Source organism: Primulina huaijiensis, chromosome 10, assembly GCF_012295235.1.
Source record: "Primulina huaijiensis isolate GDHJ02 chromosome 10, ASM1229523v2, whole genome shotgun sequence".
Lineage (NCBI taxonomy): Eukaryota > Viridiplantae > Streptophyta > Magnoliopsida > Lamiales > Gesneriaceae > Primulina > Primulina huaijiensis.
The window spans coordinates 15,765,994-15,781,502 of record NC_133315.1 but is presented as its reverse complement, the minus strand read 5'-3'; the positions used below and the strand labels follow the sequence as shown (position 1 = coordinate 15,781,502).

General features: G+C 33.5%; 1 protein-coding gene across 2 annotated transcripts; it reads right to left on the bottom strand.

The window, feature by feature from the left end:
• Positions 1-10,733: 10,733 nt before the first annotated feature.
• Positions 10,734-15,037, bottom strand: LOC140986957 (nuclear distribution protein PAC1-like). Of its 2 annotated transcripts, none has more exons than XM_073455379.1 (8): positions 14,763-15,037; positions 13,731-13,917; positions 13,212-13,291; positions 12,876-12,981; positions 12,467-12,681; positions 12,152-12,194; positions 11,652-11,902; positions 10,734-11,225 (listed from the first exon to the last, which is right to left on the bottom strand). In XM_073455379.1, the coding sequence occupies exons 1-8, from the start codon at positions 14,936-14,938 to the stop codon at positions 11,147-11,149; spliced, it is 1,137 nt and encodes a 378-aa protein (XP_073311480.1). In that variant the 5' UTR covers positions 14,939-15,037; the 3' UTR covers positions 10,734-11,146. The 2 variants fall into 2 exon arrangements, with proteins under 2 accessions (XP_073311480.1, XP_073311479.1); XM_073455378.1 differs by having other exon boundaries at positions 10,738-11,392; positions 14,763-15,036.
• Between the last annotated feature and the right edge of the window lie 472 nt (positions 15,038-15,509).

The following is a 15,509-nucleotide window of genomic DNA, read 5'->3' as shown; positions in this document are numbered from 1 at the left end:
AGACGAAGGTTCAATTTCTTATGTAGTAGTACCAGAGCACGAAGAACAAGAACATGTTGAGTCTACGGTTTCCAATGTGATGTAGTCAATTCGAGATAGAAGATCACCAAGTTGGCTTTCAGATTATGTCACTGAAAGCAATATTGCATATTGTCTATTATCAAAAGATGGTGAGCAATCGAGTTTCCATGAGGCTACTCAAAGTTTGAATGTATCCCTGTAGATGATAGCAGTGCAGAAAGAATTGAAGGCATTAGACAAGAATAAAACTTGGGATTTTGTTACACTACCACGATGAAGAAAATCTATTGGTAACAGATGGGTCTATAAGATCAAGTATGATGGCAACAACCAAGTGGAGTGGTATCGTGCTAGATTGATTGCAAAAAAGTATGCTCAGAAAGAAGGCATTGATTTCAATGAGATATTTTCTCATGTGGTTCGACTTACAATAGTGAGAGTAGTGTTGACATTGTGTATCGGGTTTGACCTATATCTAGAACAGCTAGATGTGAAAACAACATTTCTTCATGGAGATCTTGAAGAAGAAATCTATATGATCCAGTCAGAAAGTTTTGCTGAAAAAAGCAAAAAGAACTTGGTTTGCGGGTTGAACAAATCTCTGTACAGTCTCAAGCAGGTGCCGAGGTGTTGGTACAAGAGATTTGATTCCTATATCATGAGCATTGGCTACAAAAAACTGAGAGCAGACCCTTGTATATATTTCAAGAAGTCTGGTGATGATTATATCATTTTGCTGTTGTATGTGAACGACATGTTGGTAGCAAAGGCCAACAAAGACCAGGTCCAAGTATTGAAGGCACAGTTAGCTAAGGAATTTGATATGAAGGACTTGAGACCAGTAAACAAGATTCTAGAAATAAAAGTTCACTGAGACAGAAGTAATAGAAAGATTTGGTTTTCTCAGAAAAATTATTTGAAGAAAGTCTTGCAACGCTTCAACATGCAAGATAGTAAGCCAATTTTGACCCCTCTTCTTGTTAACTTCAAGTTATCCTCCGAGATATGTCCTAGCAGTGAAGTAGATAAGATGGAGATATATCGAGTACTATATGCATCAGCAGTGGAAATTTTGATGTTCGTCATGATCTGTACAAGACCAGACATTGCTCAAGCAGTGGAAGCAGTTAGTTGGTATATGACGAATCCTGGACGAGAGCATTGGAGCACTGTTAAGAAGATCCTTAGATACATTAAGGGTACCTCGACAAGTTGCAAAAATAAGAGCTTGAATATAACTTTTAAATAATCTAAAGAACATGACAGGTATGGTAACCACTGCAGGTACTAAAGAAACAAAAACAATTCGATGAAAGGGAAGAGAATTGCTCGAACCTTTGCTATTTTATTTGAGTTTAAGTCTGAAAAGAATAATATTCTACTAATAGCAATTCATTTATTTCCAAACCGACCCATTTACTATGTATTATTTGATTGACTAATCCTCTGTATTGGAAATGATGAAGGGTCAAATGGTTGATAATTCTTCGGGAGAGAATGAGTCGAGAGAATTTTGAACATTAAGGATACCTCAAATGCTGCATTATGTTATGTAGGATCGGATTTTACATTCAGGGGCGATGTCGATTCAGATTATGCAAGTGACCCTGATAAGAGAAAATCTACTACTGGTTATGTGTTCACACTTGCAGAGGGGCGGTAAGCTGGGTTTCAAAACTGCAAACAGTTGTAGCGTTATCTACAACGGAGACAGAATATATAGCAGCTACTCAAGCTTGCAAAGAAGTAATATGGATTAAAATGTTATTAGATGAGATCATGAACAAACAAGAAAAAGATAATTTGTTTTGTGATAGTCACAGTGCCTTGCACATCGCTAGGAATCCAGCCTTTTATTCCAGGACTAAACACATTGGAGTTCAATTTCACTTTGTGCGAGAAGTAGTAGAGGAAGAAAGTGTGGATATGTAGAAGATTCATACAAAAGATAACAAAGTTGATGTTCTGACCAAGCCATTAAACATCGACAAGTTTGACTGATGTAGATCCTCATGTGGCCTAGCGGGAATGTAAGTAGCAGGAAATGATAAGAATGAAAAGATGTGTGGAGATGTGTTTGATTCTCAATCAAATCCCTAAGTGGGAGAAATGTCGGCAAAGGTGGATGATGGTATGGACATATATTAATGGTGTAGGTGTTGGTTGACAAATGCAGCGGAGAATTCAACAATTGTTTGCAAATAAAGGGAACGCATTTTCATTAATGAAAATGCGTTTCAAAGTAATAGGGGAGCTCTATAAATAAAGCTCTCTTCTCTCATTATAATGTATCCATTCATCGAGTTCTTTCTCTCATCTTATTGTATTTGAGTAGTGGCAGAGCTACATATATGGCATGTTGGGGATGGTGCCCTTAAAGCATTGTAATAAGCTATTTTTTATGATAGCGACATTTATTATTGAACATGTATGCATGAAAATGTTTTTGTCATGAATATCTTAGCAAAATTCCTAGTTTATTGGATGTAATCATAATTTCAGTATATATAAGAGTTATATATAATTAAAATTATGGATAATAAACTTAAATTAAGTCTGTGATAAATTAACTAAAGTAGGGATCTTTAATTAAAGCGTCACTAATGCGGCCCGTGAACATTATGAATGTGATCATCTTATCCGGATCGTCGATGTTAGGACATCTAGATGGGGGCATTTATATATAATGTGATTATGTATGACTTGGACCGATTTAATTAGTTATTTCATAATAAATTCCGTTGTTACTATGAAGTTCAAATTAAATCATAAAGATGATCATATATGGACAAATCTTAATCCTGATGTGATTATAAACTCAAGTTCATTTCAATATGATTCTTAATTTGCTTGTTTAAAATTTGCGATTGTGCATTCTTAATACTTGTATTTTAGATTTATATTTGAAATGAATGGTTGTGAATATGAATTCACAGACATGGAATCCATTCTTTCTTGTGAGAACTAGAAAGACGATTGCCTCATTTGTTAATTCTGGAATTGAGTGTTGGGCACAATTAATTTATAATTAAGTTATAAATTGAACCACTCACTAGTAAATTAATGGTAAATGTGGATAAGAAGTAAGTGAAGAGGTAAACGAAAAATTCCTAACTTCAGTTACGAATTGTCTATGAAAGATTAATCCATATGTAATGATTATATCAATGGACTACTCAATTTTGTAGAGTAAGATATTCCATAATGAAGAAAAGTGTAATTCCATATTTTTAGTGGAATAATTATGGAAATGATAAATTAGATAAATTAATCAAAGAGTTTAATTATTTATCCAATTTATTGGAGCTTCTAATTATGAGTCCATAGTCCCCGATACATCTTTTCAAATTAATGATGAGCTAGAAATGCAATTTAGAAATCATATGTGAATATGGAAAAATTGTTTCCATGACTTCAAATGCTTGAAGATAAATATAACTAATTATGAGATATTAATATATAAAAAATTATAATTATAATATAATTATAGATTTGGATTAGTATGGTAATATTCAAAAGTCGTTGATAATATTTTTAATTTATTGTGAATAAAATTTAGATATTATTTAATATCTAAAAATAAGTTATAATGATATTCTAATTTATTTTGATAATATCTTAGAAATCTTATGATTTTTAAAAAGACTTAAGATAATACAATTCAAACCAAGTCAAATCTTTTGCTCTTATCGGAGACAAAGTGGCTGATTTTTTGGAGTCCCAATTAGGTTATGATTTGGACTATTGGTTTGAATAATTATAAATAGGATCCTAGATGGTCTTTTAAAAAAACAACCCTTTTTTTTTATTTTTTCATGAGTTGAAAATATAGTAGAGAATAAAAAATAAAAACTTTGATTTCTAGTATTTGCGTTTTTGAGTGCCCACACACTGCCGTCGATAGGAAGAATCTTATTGAAAAGATATGGTTTCTACGCATCTCATATTCACACAAAAAAGAGGGAAAAACTACAAGAGTTTAGTTTTCTAGTAAATAACCTTGTTTAAATTCATCATTAATTTATATTCATATATTCAATTATAATTTATGAAATTATGTAATCGCTTTCGTTGTGTTTCGATTTGATCGAAAATAAATTTTTATATCCAGAATTTTTCTAGAAGCTATATAAAAAATCCAACATGGCCACCCGAGCTTTAGTATGGATGTCACAATTTTTTTAAAAAAAAATAGTTGCTCAATTTAAAAAATTTAAAAATTTGGAGTTTTAAATCATAACTCGAATAGATTAATAAAAAAAAATAGTTGCTCAATTTAAAAAATTTAAAAATTCGGAGTTTTAAATCATAACTCGGATAGATTAATAATTCTGACTCCGTCATTAGACTTTAGTGTTGCTTGTCTCAGGTCGAAAATTATCAAGGGTCTAAATTTTTTTTATCATCGAGTGATAAACTGATTAAATTTGTGAATTTAACACGATTTGTACATCACTGAAACTTACCAATAAAATGGTGAAGAAATTCTGAATTTAGTTTAATCCTTGTAACCAAATGATTTTTTATTCGGAACATGCTAAAACAATTAGATAAGTGAATTTAACACCGTTTGGTATAAACAATGAAAAAAATCTCCTGAATCTGGTTTAATATTGACAGAAATAATAAACTTGTTGTGAAAAAGTAAAAATTTACGGTAAAAAGTAAAAATCTCAAATTCTCAAAATTATCACACTACACACTTTATAATATTTTTCTCTCAACTCAATTGTGATTTTCTTCACAAATGAGAGATCTATTTATAGAAAATCTTTACAAATAATCCAAAAATAAATTACATCATTACCTTCATCATCACACACAAATTTCAATATTCAACACCTAATTTTACCTAATTTTCAACATTCAAATATTCAACATTCAATATTCAAATATTCAATATTAAAATATTAATTTTCAACACTCCTCCTTGTGATTATGATCATAATGATTGTCTTCATTACGTGTTTTTATACTGCCTCGTTAAAAACCTTACTAGGAAAAACCCATTGGGATAAAAAAACCATAGTAAGGGAAAAAGAGTGCAGTCACGTAAACTCCCCCTCATGTTGACACGAACAATTCTTCACAGATTTCGTAGATTGCGCATCCCAATATTATATATGTGTTTTCTGAATATTGTCGTAGGAAGTGCCTTTGTGAAGAGATCTGATGAGTTTTTACTTGATTGAATGTGACGAACATAAATATATTTATTCTTCTCAAGCTCCTTTGTGAATGCGAAGAACTTAGGAGGAATATGTTTAGTTCTGTCGCTTTTTATGTATCCTTCTTTCATTTGAGCAACACATGCAGCATTATCTTCATATAGTATTACAGGCTTCTCGTCGAATGATGGATGCATGAGATTTGGATATGTTGGGTCATTGATTTTAACCACACACATTCACGACTTGATTCATGTAGTGCGATAATCTCGGCATGATTTGATGAAGTTGTTACGATCGTTTGTTTCTGTGAATGCCAAGAAATTGCAGTGCCTCCACGAGTAAATAGATATCCAGTTTGGGAACGTGCCTTGTGTGGATCAGATAAGTATCCAGCATCGGCATAACCAATTATACTTGGATTAGCATCTTTTGAATACAAAAGTCCCAAGTCTGTCGTTCTTTGTAAATAACGGAATATATGTTTAATTCCGTTCCAGTGTCTCTTTGTTGGATATGTGCTAAATCTTGCCAATAAATTTACGGCAAAAGATATATAAGGCCTTGTACAATTTGTAAGATACATAAGGGCACCGATAGCACTTAAATATGGTACTTCTGGACCAAGAATATCTTCATCATCTTCACATGGACGGAATGGATCCTTTTCTATGTTTAATGATCTAACAACCATTGCAGTACTTAAAGGATTTGATTTATTCATATTAAAACGTTTAAGGATCTTTTCGGTATAATTTGTCTTGTGAACAAATATTCCACATTCTTTTTGTTCTATTTGTAAACCCAGACAAAACTTGGTTTTTCCAAGATCCTTCATTTCAAATTCTTCCTTCAAGTATGAAACAACTTCTTGAATTTCCTTATTCATTCCAATGATGTTTAAATCATTAACATATACAGCAATAATTACGCATCCGGATGTTGTTTTCTTAATGAAAACACAAGGGCATATTGAATTATTTACATATCCCTTTTTCATCAAGTGATCACTTAGCCTATTATACCACATTCTGCCGGATTGCTTCAACCCATATAATGATCTTAGTAATTTCACAGAATAACATTCTCTGGGTTTTGAACTTTGTGCTTCAGGCATCTTAAATCCTTCAGGGATTTTCATATATATATTACTATCAAGTGATCCATATAAGTAGGCTGTAACAACATCCATAAGACGCATTTCTAAATTTTCAGATACTGCCAAGCTAATCAAATACCGAAACGTAATTGCATCCATCACAGGAGAATACGTTTCTTCATAATCAATTCCAGGCCTTTGAGAAAAACCTTGTGCAACAAGTCGAGCTTTATATCTTACTATTTCATTTTTCTCATTTCGCTTTCGAATAAAAACCCATTTGTATCCAACAGGTTTTACACCTTCAGGTGTAAGGACTATAGGTCCAAAAACATTACGTTTATTTAGCGAATCCAATTCAACCTGGATGGCATCTTTCCATTTTATCCAATCCTGCCGATTTTTACATTCACCAAAAGATTTTGGTTCATGATCTTCATTATCATTTATGATGTCGATTGCCACATTATAAGAAAATATATCATCAATTTCTTCTATATCTTTTCGGTTCCATATTTTTCCAGTATTAATATAATTGATAGAGATTTCATGATTCTCGTCAGTTTGTGGTTCTGACAAAACATTTTCATCATCATGTGTTTCTTCAGGAACATCATTCTCTATTTTGTGATCATTATGTGTTTCTTCAGGAACATCATTCTCTATTTTGTGATCATTGTGTTTCTCTATGAATTTTCTTTTTCGAGGATTTTTATCCTTGGAACCAACTGGCCTTCCACGCTTCAGGCGTTTAATGACATCATGACTATCTTCAATTTGTTTCTTCGGAATTTCAATTCGAGCAGGGGCATTTGCAGCATGTATATATGATTTAGTTACCCCTTTTGTGTCTGCAAATGCATCTGGTATTTGATTTGCTATTCTTTGCAAGTGCACAATTTGCTGTACATCTTTTTCACATTGTTTTGTTCTTGGATCCAGATGTAACAATGATGATACATACCATGTAATTTCTTTTTCGGTATGTTTCTGTTCTCCCCCTAACATTGGGAAGATTTCCTCATTAAAATGACAATCAGCAAAACGTGCTGTGAACACGTCGCCTGTCTGTGGTTCAAGATATCGAATGATCGATGGACTATCATAACCAATATAAATTCCAATCTTTCTTTGAGGTCCCATTTTCTTTCGTTGAGGTGGTGCAATAGGCACATACACCATACATCCAAAAATTCTCAGATGAGAAATGTCTGGTTCTTTACCAAATGCAAGCTGCAATGGGGAGTATTTATGATATGCACTTGGTCTGATGCGAATTAATGAAGCAGCATGTAAAATTGCATGTCCCCATATAGAAATAGGGAGCTTTGTTTTCATAATCATTGGTCTAGCAATCATTTGCAGACGTTTAATCAATGATTCAGCCAATCCATTTTGAGTATGTACATGAGCAACAGGATGCTCAACAATGATTCCCATAGACATACAATAATCATTGAAAGTCTGGGAAGTAAATTCACCAGCATTATCAAGTCTAATTTTCTTGATTGTATAATCGGGAAATTGATTCCTCAATTTTATTATTTGAGCAAGTAATCTTGCAAATGCAACATTTCGAGTTGACAATAAACATACATGTGACCATCTGCTGGAGGCATCAATCAATACCATAAAGTATCTGAATGGTCCACATGGTGGATGGATTGGTCCACAAATATCACCCTGAATACGTTCAAGAAACATTGGTGATTCAGTTTGGATTTTGGCTGGTGATGGTCTTATAATAAGTTTTCCAAGAGAACATGCTTTACATTGAAACTTATTATTCTGAAAGATCTTCTGGTCTTTCAATGGATGACCATGTGTATTTTCTATAATTCTTCGCATCATTGTTGAACCAGGATGTCCTAATCGATCATGCCAATTGGTTAATATTGAAGAATTATNTTGTGTTTTACCACATCTTTTAATCAAGTCTACAAGACCTGATATTGTATTCACCATTGTTTTTGTTTGTTTTAGTTCCAAGAAATATCTTTTATCTCGGAGGATAGTGTGCGTTGTGCCACTATCAGGTATGCAAACTTCAGCTTGGTTCATAGCATTTTCCATATTTGAACTTCAAAAAAAATATGCAATGAAATAAAATTACTGACAATACATTTATAAAAATAAAATACAATACAATACATATTAAAAAATATAACACACTATAAAACATTATTATACGAGTACATGGAAAAAAAAATATTTTACATATTTATTCCACCAGCAAATTGATCATTGTCTGATAAATCAATCAAAAAATCTCCAGCATCAAAATGAGTTGAATCACTCAAAAGTTCACTGTGTTCAGCGATGTTGGTCTCCTTTTCTTTCCCCTTTATTGATTCTTTATAAAGTTTGCAAAGGTGCTCAGGGGCTCGACAAATACGGGACCAATGTCCTGGAGTACCACATCTAAAACAAGAACTTTCAAATCTTTTTGAGTGATTCTCATTAACACTCATATTCTCATGATGCCTTTTCGGTGGATGGTTTGGAACGCTCTTTTGAGATGAGTTATAGAAATAACTATCTCGATTATTTTCAAAACCACGGCCGCGTCCACGACCACGACCACTTCCACGTCCACGTCTTCGTCCACGACCTCGACCTTGACCTCGACCAAAACCTTGTCTTTGAATTTGATTTTGGTTTCCAGGTTTAAATTCAATTTTACTTACAGCATTTACTTCTGGAAATGCTATTGATCCGCTGGGTCGGGACTGATGATTTCTCATTAATAGCTCGTTGTTCTTTTCCGCCACAAGAAGACAGACGATGAGTTCAGAATATCTCGCAAATCCACGCACTCTATATTGTTGCTGTAGAGTTATATGTGATACGTGAAACGTGGAAAATGTTTTTTCAAGCATTTCTGATTCTGTAACCTCATGTACACAAAATTTTAATGGCGAGATTATTCGATACATCGCCGAATTGTAATCACTTACTTTCTTAAAATCTTGGAATCTCAACATATTCCATTCATCACGGGCGGTCGGAAGTATAACTTCCTTTATATGTTCAAATCTTTCTTTTAATCATTTCTACAGAGTCATGGGATTTTTTTCGATGAGATATTCACATTTCAAACCTTCATCAAGATGTTGACGCAAAAATATTATAGCTTTTGCTTTTTCTTGTGATGAAGATATACCATTTTCTTCAATAGTCTCGCTTAGACCCAATGACTCAATATGCATTTCTACATCTAGAGTCCATGACATATAATTTTTCCCCGTACTGTCGAGTGCAACAAATTCGAGCTTTGCCAAGTTTGACATGGTGGTACTAAAAAAAATTATGATGCATTTTATTAGTTAATGAATATTGCAATACAAAGTAATGGATAAACAACAAATGCAAGCATTCGTAAAAATAAAAAAAACACACGAGGAGGATATTCTCCGATAAATACAAGATTATAACCAAAATAATTAAAAATAATCTTTGTGAAAGCCATCTTCTTTTTTCTTCAAAAATTTGATGAAGAATAATTTTAGAGAAGAAGAGAAAGTTGGAGTGATTGAATGTGTTTGTGAGATCATATTTATAGGGCAAAAACTAGCCGTTTTGTTACCGTTTATGACCGTTGGTGTACAAGAAAATAAATGTATGTATTTGTATAATTTTATGGTAATAATATGGTGTATATAATATTAGTAATGTTTTAAATAATTATGTATATCATATCACAATATTATAATGAGGTGTCATAAGATATTTTGTTTAAAAACCTTATAGACTTTTATACTTGTCGTATCCCTTACCGGGAGTGTGGGATGTCGTCTTAACATCCTCCCAGGATTTATAACAAGTTTTTGAAAAATTTATTTTATTATAACATTATATTATATATTAAGTATATACACAAAAAATAAATAAACAGTAAAATAAATATTATTACTTTTGTTACTTTTTTTTTCTGTTTTGGAGCTTGGAAAAATATGGAGGACTTTTAGAGCTTCGTGCTGATAACGTGTTGTGAAAAAGTAAAAATTTACGGTAAAAAATAAAAATATCAAATTCTCAAAATTATCACACTACACACTTTATAATATTTTTCTCTCAACTCAATTGTGATTTTCTTCACAAATGAGAGATCTATTTATAGAAAATCTTTACAAATAATCCAAAAATAAATTACATCATTACCTTCATCATCACACACATATTTTTATATTAAACACTTAATTTTACCTAATTTTCAACATTTAAATATTCAACATTCAATATTCAAATATTCAATATTAAAATATTAATTTTCAACAAAACTATGATTTTTTTACTTTTATTCGTGTATTTTTAAAGAAATGACAAATATTCTTTCTTGTCATTGAGTTAAATCATTACAACTTCCATCTCTCGAGCGCTTTATGTATCCAAAGTATTCAAAATGATATTTTTTCAGTAAGACAACATAACCACGTGCAGTTTTTTTTCCCTAAAAAAACTAAATTATAGACTAGCCACCAAAATTTGTCACGAAATATATATGTACAAAGAGAAGCAATCCGACTTATAAAACGCACAAATCCGTGGAGCCAACATCACCATTTTTTTCATTACAACATTGGGGTGGGGGATATTTTGCTTTTACACGAGTTTGAACAAACTCATGCCTCTCACTCAAAGGGGAGAGTATCTTGTCCCTTTACTCAAATAGAAGTAATGCCAACATCACCGATCTAAATCTTCTGAATCACTAAAAGACTGAGGATTCCAGAATTTCGAACCCACTGAACTTTCTTCCCATAGATTTGACGAGACACGACGAGTTGCAGAACTGAAGTCCCAGTACCGTAAAATGCTCAGTTCATCATTTGCGCTAGCGGTAACAATTCGACAACGATCAACAGCCATTGCCAAACATCCAAAGCTCCGTGATAGGTCGTCCGACAATGAACAACTGAGGGAATTTGTCTGTGTGCCTATACCGATGTCCCAAACATTTACATTAGGATCATCAGGTCCACCAGTTACCACTTTATACGCATCCATGTGTAAGTGTTTCACAGGGCCAACATGCCCGTCCAATTCAACAACTGGTTCAAATTTAGGTGTATCAGAAACTCGCCTCGTATCCCAAAGAATTCCTCTGTCAAAGATTTGTACATAATTCATAGTTACCCACGTCTAATATTAGTCAACAGAACTGGAAATCATAGCTACTGAACCTGAAGCTACCCAAAATTAAAAGACGAAATCAATGCACACGTACCACAGAAAGACAAAAGAAGATACAATATATTCCCCTCCAGTTAAGCACAAAAGAAAACTAGAATCCGTAGATGTGAAACAAGACGAGCTTGAATTTAAAGACCAAACAAGATTTTTTCACAATGAACACTCAGTACCTTCCAGTTCCACCAGTGCAAAGTATGGACTTTGAGGGTATGGCTTCGAATGAATGTATATCTGCATGCTGGACTATTGTTAAAACTCTACGCATTGTTCTTAAATCAATTCCAATGACGGATGAACTAGAGGCAATGTAGAGTAATGACTCGTGGCATTTCAAGCCCACCGGCGCATCAGGCACTGAAGTCATCCCCACACAACACGTAGCACGAGAAGATGATGCTGTCGTAGTGTCCCAAACTCTAACCTATCAAAAACCAATCCAATCAGGCCACAAAAATGCATTCTATCATGAAACGGAAATTACATTGATTATTACTATCACCACACCCAAATTCAACAGAGATTAAATATAATAATAAAGAAAGAATTAAAGAAAAGCAAAATAAGCATCACAAATGAAGGAAATAAAGCAATAAAATGATATTAACCAAACATATACTCCAACCATATTTTAAGTACATGATTCCCACACAAAAAGAACCAAAATTTTCACCTTGCCATTCTTCGACAAGCTGACAAGCAGAGATGTTTTGTACCTGGAAGAAGACAATGCAATCACAGTCATATACCAGGGATTGGTTGACAATAAACATGAAGAGGTAATGCATGTGGGAAACAGTGTTCTCCAACACAACTGAAAAAAAACTACTTGGAGACTAGGTCTTAGAACAATCAAAGTTAATCTATCTACCCCAATTTGAATGCCAACTTGCAACATAAAGTAAACTTGCTAATTTTTTTCAAACGCTATTTGGCAAACTTAAATCAATGTTTAATTCATACATTCACAAATCGATAGTAATCATACCCAGCAACTGACATCAGTGACACGTCCTTCTCATGTCCATATAGAGTAGCCATCAATGCAAGCTGGCCACGTTTTCCAGTGGAATTGATTGACCAAAGGCGGACCGTGCAATCTTCGCCTCCACTGGCAAAGATTTTTCCAGTATCATTACCCAAGAATTTATCTGACAGGGTGGATACAGGGCCAGTGTGTCCTTTGAAGCATCGGCACCGGCCCTAGCAATCAGTCGCAAACAAAAGTATCATCAGATTAAAATTTAGCAATAACATGCTGAATGCATACTTTTCCGTTGACAGCACAATAACATCAACGAAAACCAGCCGGGGTTGGAAAAGCTGGACAATTACGAAACCTATAACAAAAGAAATGGCACTAAATTTTCAGTTGGATAGCATTTGGTTCACAATACCTTCCACCATAGACGAATAAAATGGTCACTGCTTGATGTAATTAAAATATTGTCCCCGCTTTCCGACTCATTTTGATACAGAGAAGTCTCATTAACTGGAAACAATCTGCACGTAACATGATTTTATCAATTTTGGCCAATATTTTTATACTTGGAAAATTATGTACAAGTCTTATGCAATCATGTAAATCAAAGAAAATAGAAAGCTTTGTTGTCTGTTAGATAATTTGCTGGATGCATACCATATAAAATTCGAAGGACAAGTATAAATGTTTCAAAAGATAAAGAAAAAGAAATTAGATTAGTGACAAGCAAGAGAGCAGAGAAATTAGAAACCTCATGCAAGTTATTCTCGCGTTATGGTTGCCTCGTGTCACAAGAGTTTTTTTTGCATCGAAAATCCTAATCTGCGGACCCTGCACAGTTCATCCACTGTAATGAAGTAAAATTGATTAAAATAGAGATAACCCAACATAATGCATAAATGATTCTTATAATAGGACAGAAAAATTGATTAAAATAGAGATAACCCTACATAAATGATATTAACCAAACATATACTCCAACCATATTTTAAGTGCATTATCTTCTAGCGTAGTTGATCCACCTCCGAGATTTCCTTCCCATAACTATCCTAAGACCTCTACAAGGTGATTTACATCCTCCAGTTCATGTTTTCTTATGTTCTATTGTTGCCTGTTAAGACAAACCAGGAAACATTAACTTCACTTAAATCAGAGATGGGATATCTTTTCAAAGTTTCTCTTAGGCACACAACATCACTTCACTGGCTCTTTGCTATTCACTATTTACTATCATTGAAGAAATAAAGGGAAAACATTATGTAAGCAGTACCTGTGAAAAGATAATGTCATCTTTGTCGAACAATATGTATTGAGGACGCTTTCCATTCACAGGGACATCAGTAACTAACGGATCGTGAAATTTAAACTGCCGCAGCGAATTATGCCTGTGAATGTACGCTTCTCTGACACTTGATGATAGAAGAGTGTGCGGGGAAATAATATATGGCCACTCCTCTCTGCTAATACCAGTATGAGCAGCCTTATAGAATGAGAATAGTGGAAGAAAATATGACCAGCTAAAAACATAAAATAAAATTCCCAAACCCTAAAATCGACTGAGAACAGGACATACAAAGTGATCAATATTGCTTCAAGTCAAACTAATTCACATACTGATACAAGTAGACAAGCGAAATGGGCTTTCTTGGATAATGCTAACTAATTTGTCACTTATTATCCCTTCATATTAATGGTAGAATTATCACCTAGTCAATCAGAAATGTTAATATTGAAACTGGAAAAGACCTTTCATAATTTCCAAATCAAACACTGTGTGTTCAAGAACGCACGAACTAAACTTTGCCCCAACAGCCATTACTTTCTTTAGCTTTTCGATATTTGTCCTGCACCTGATTTTGGTATTCAAGCTGAAGCTCAATTGAGTGGAGATTGCTAAGCTCGAGCTCGACACTATATTTATGAACATTTCCTTTAATTCTGATTTAATCAATTATAATATATAATTCATAAACAACATTTAGAAAGAAAAAAAAAAGTTACTTGAGCTCAATGACCCCACCCTAGACGATTAACCTCAGTTCAGCTTAGAGAGGGTCAGAGGGTGCCCGTGCTCGAGCTTTGTGTGACCAATGCACTTGGATTTTAGTGCTTATTCTTCACTAACATCTATATCAATCACAAATATTAATAATGAACAGGAAACTAACACAGATCAGTCCACAATTTATAGCATGCCAAAGAACCGATACCCACGAAAGCTAATTGTGAAACTAAGATAAACCCATAAGTTCAGGAAACAAACGACAAAAGTGCAAAAGTTCAAAAGCAAAAAAAAAAGGACCTGAAAAGGGATCGCCAGACGAAATCGGAGTAGGCGGCTGTATTGAGGTATCTACAGGACATGGCCATGTTGGAGACATCTCGAAGCCCCATAAAACTCGCGCAGTGCGCCAGAGTGTCCAGGCCAAGGTCCGTGATGCTCGTGCCATTCCGACACGAAGAAGAACGGCCCGCCATCTAGCTGATTGACACCAAGTAAGAGATCCTTGAAAAGGGGGATTGTTTCTGCAAAATGCGCACACGAATGACAACGACGACTGATTTATAACAGTAACTAGTTTATAAGATCGTCTTTTTTTTTGAGTTTCTGGGTACTTTTTTAGTACCATATTTCCACATGAAGTGTATCACAATTTGTATGATATAGTATCACAATTTTGTGGGTAGAAAGTGAATCCAAAAAAATGTTTTGATTAATTATTTTTCACCAATTTCTCCGTATAAGATTTAGCAAAATGATTTTTATAATTATGAAACATTTCAGTATTTAATTAATAGTCGAATATTGATTATTGATACGTGTAAATTAACACGGTATGGCCTTTGGAAGCTTATAGATATTTATGTTGGGTCCATGTGTTGTGTATGTGTGTATAATTCGTTTTTTTAATGAAAAACAAATAAATAAAAAAATAGTAAAATTTAAAAAAAATACAAAAGTGACGTTTTTTAAAATAAATATCCACAAAATAACCAAAAAAAGATGAGTTTTGACATTTCTTAATTAAATAGTAATCAAAAAACGAAC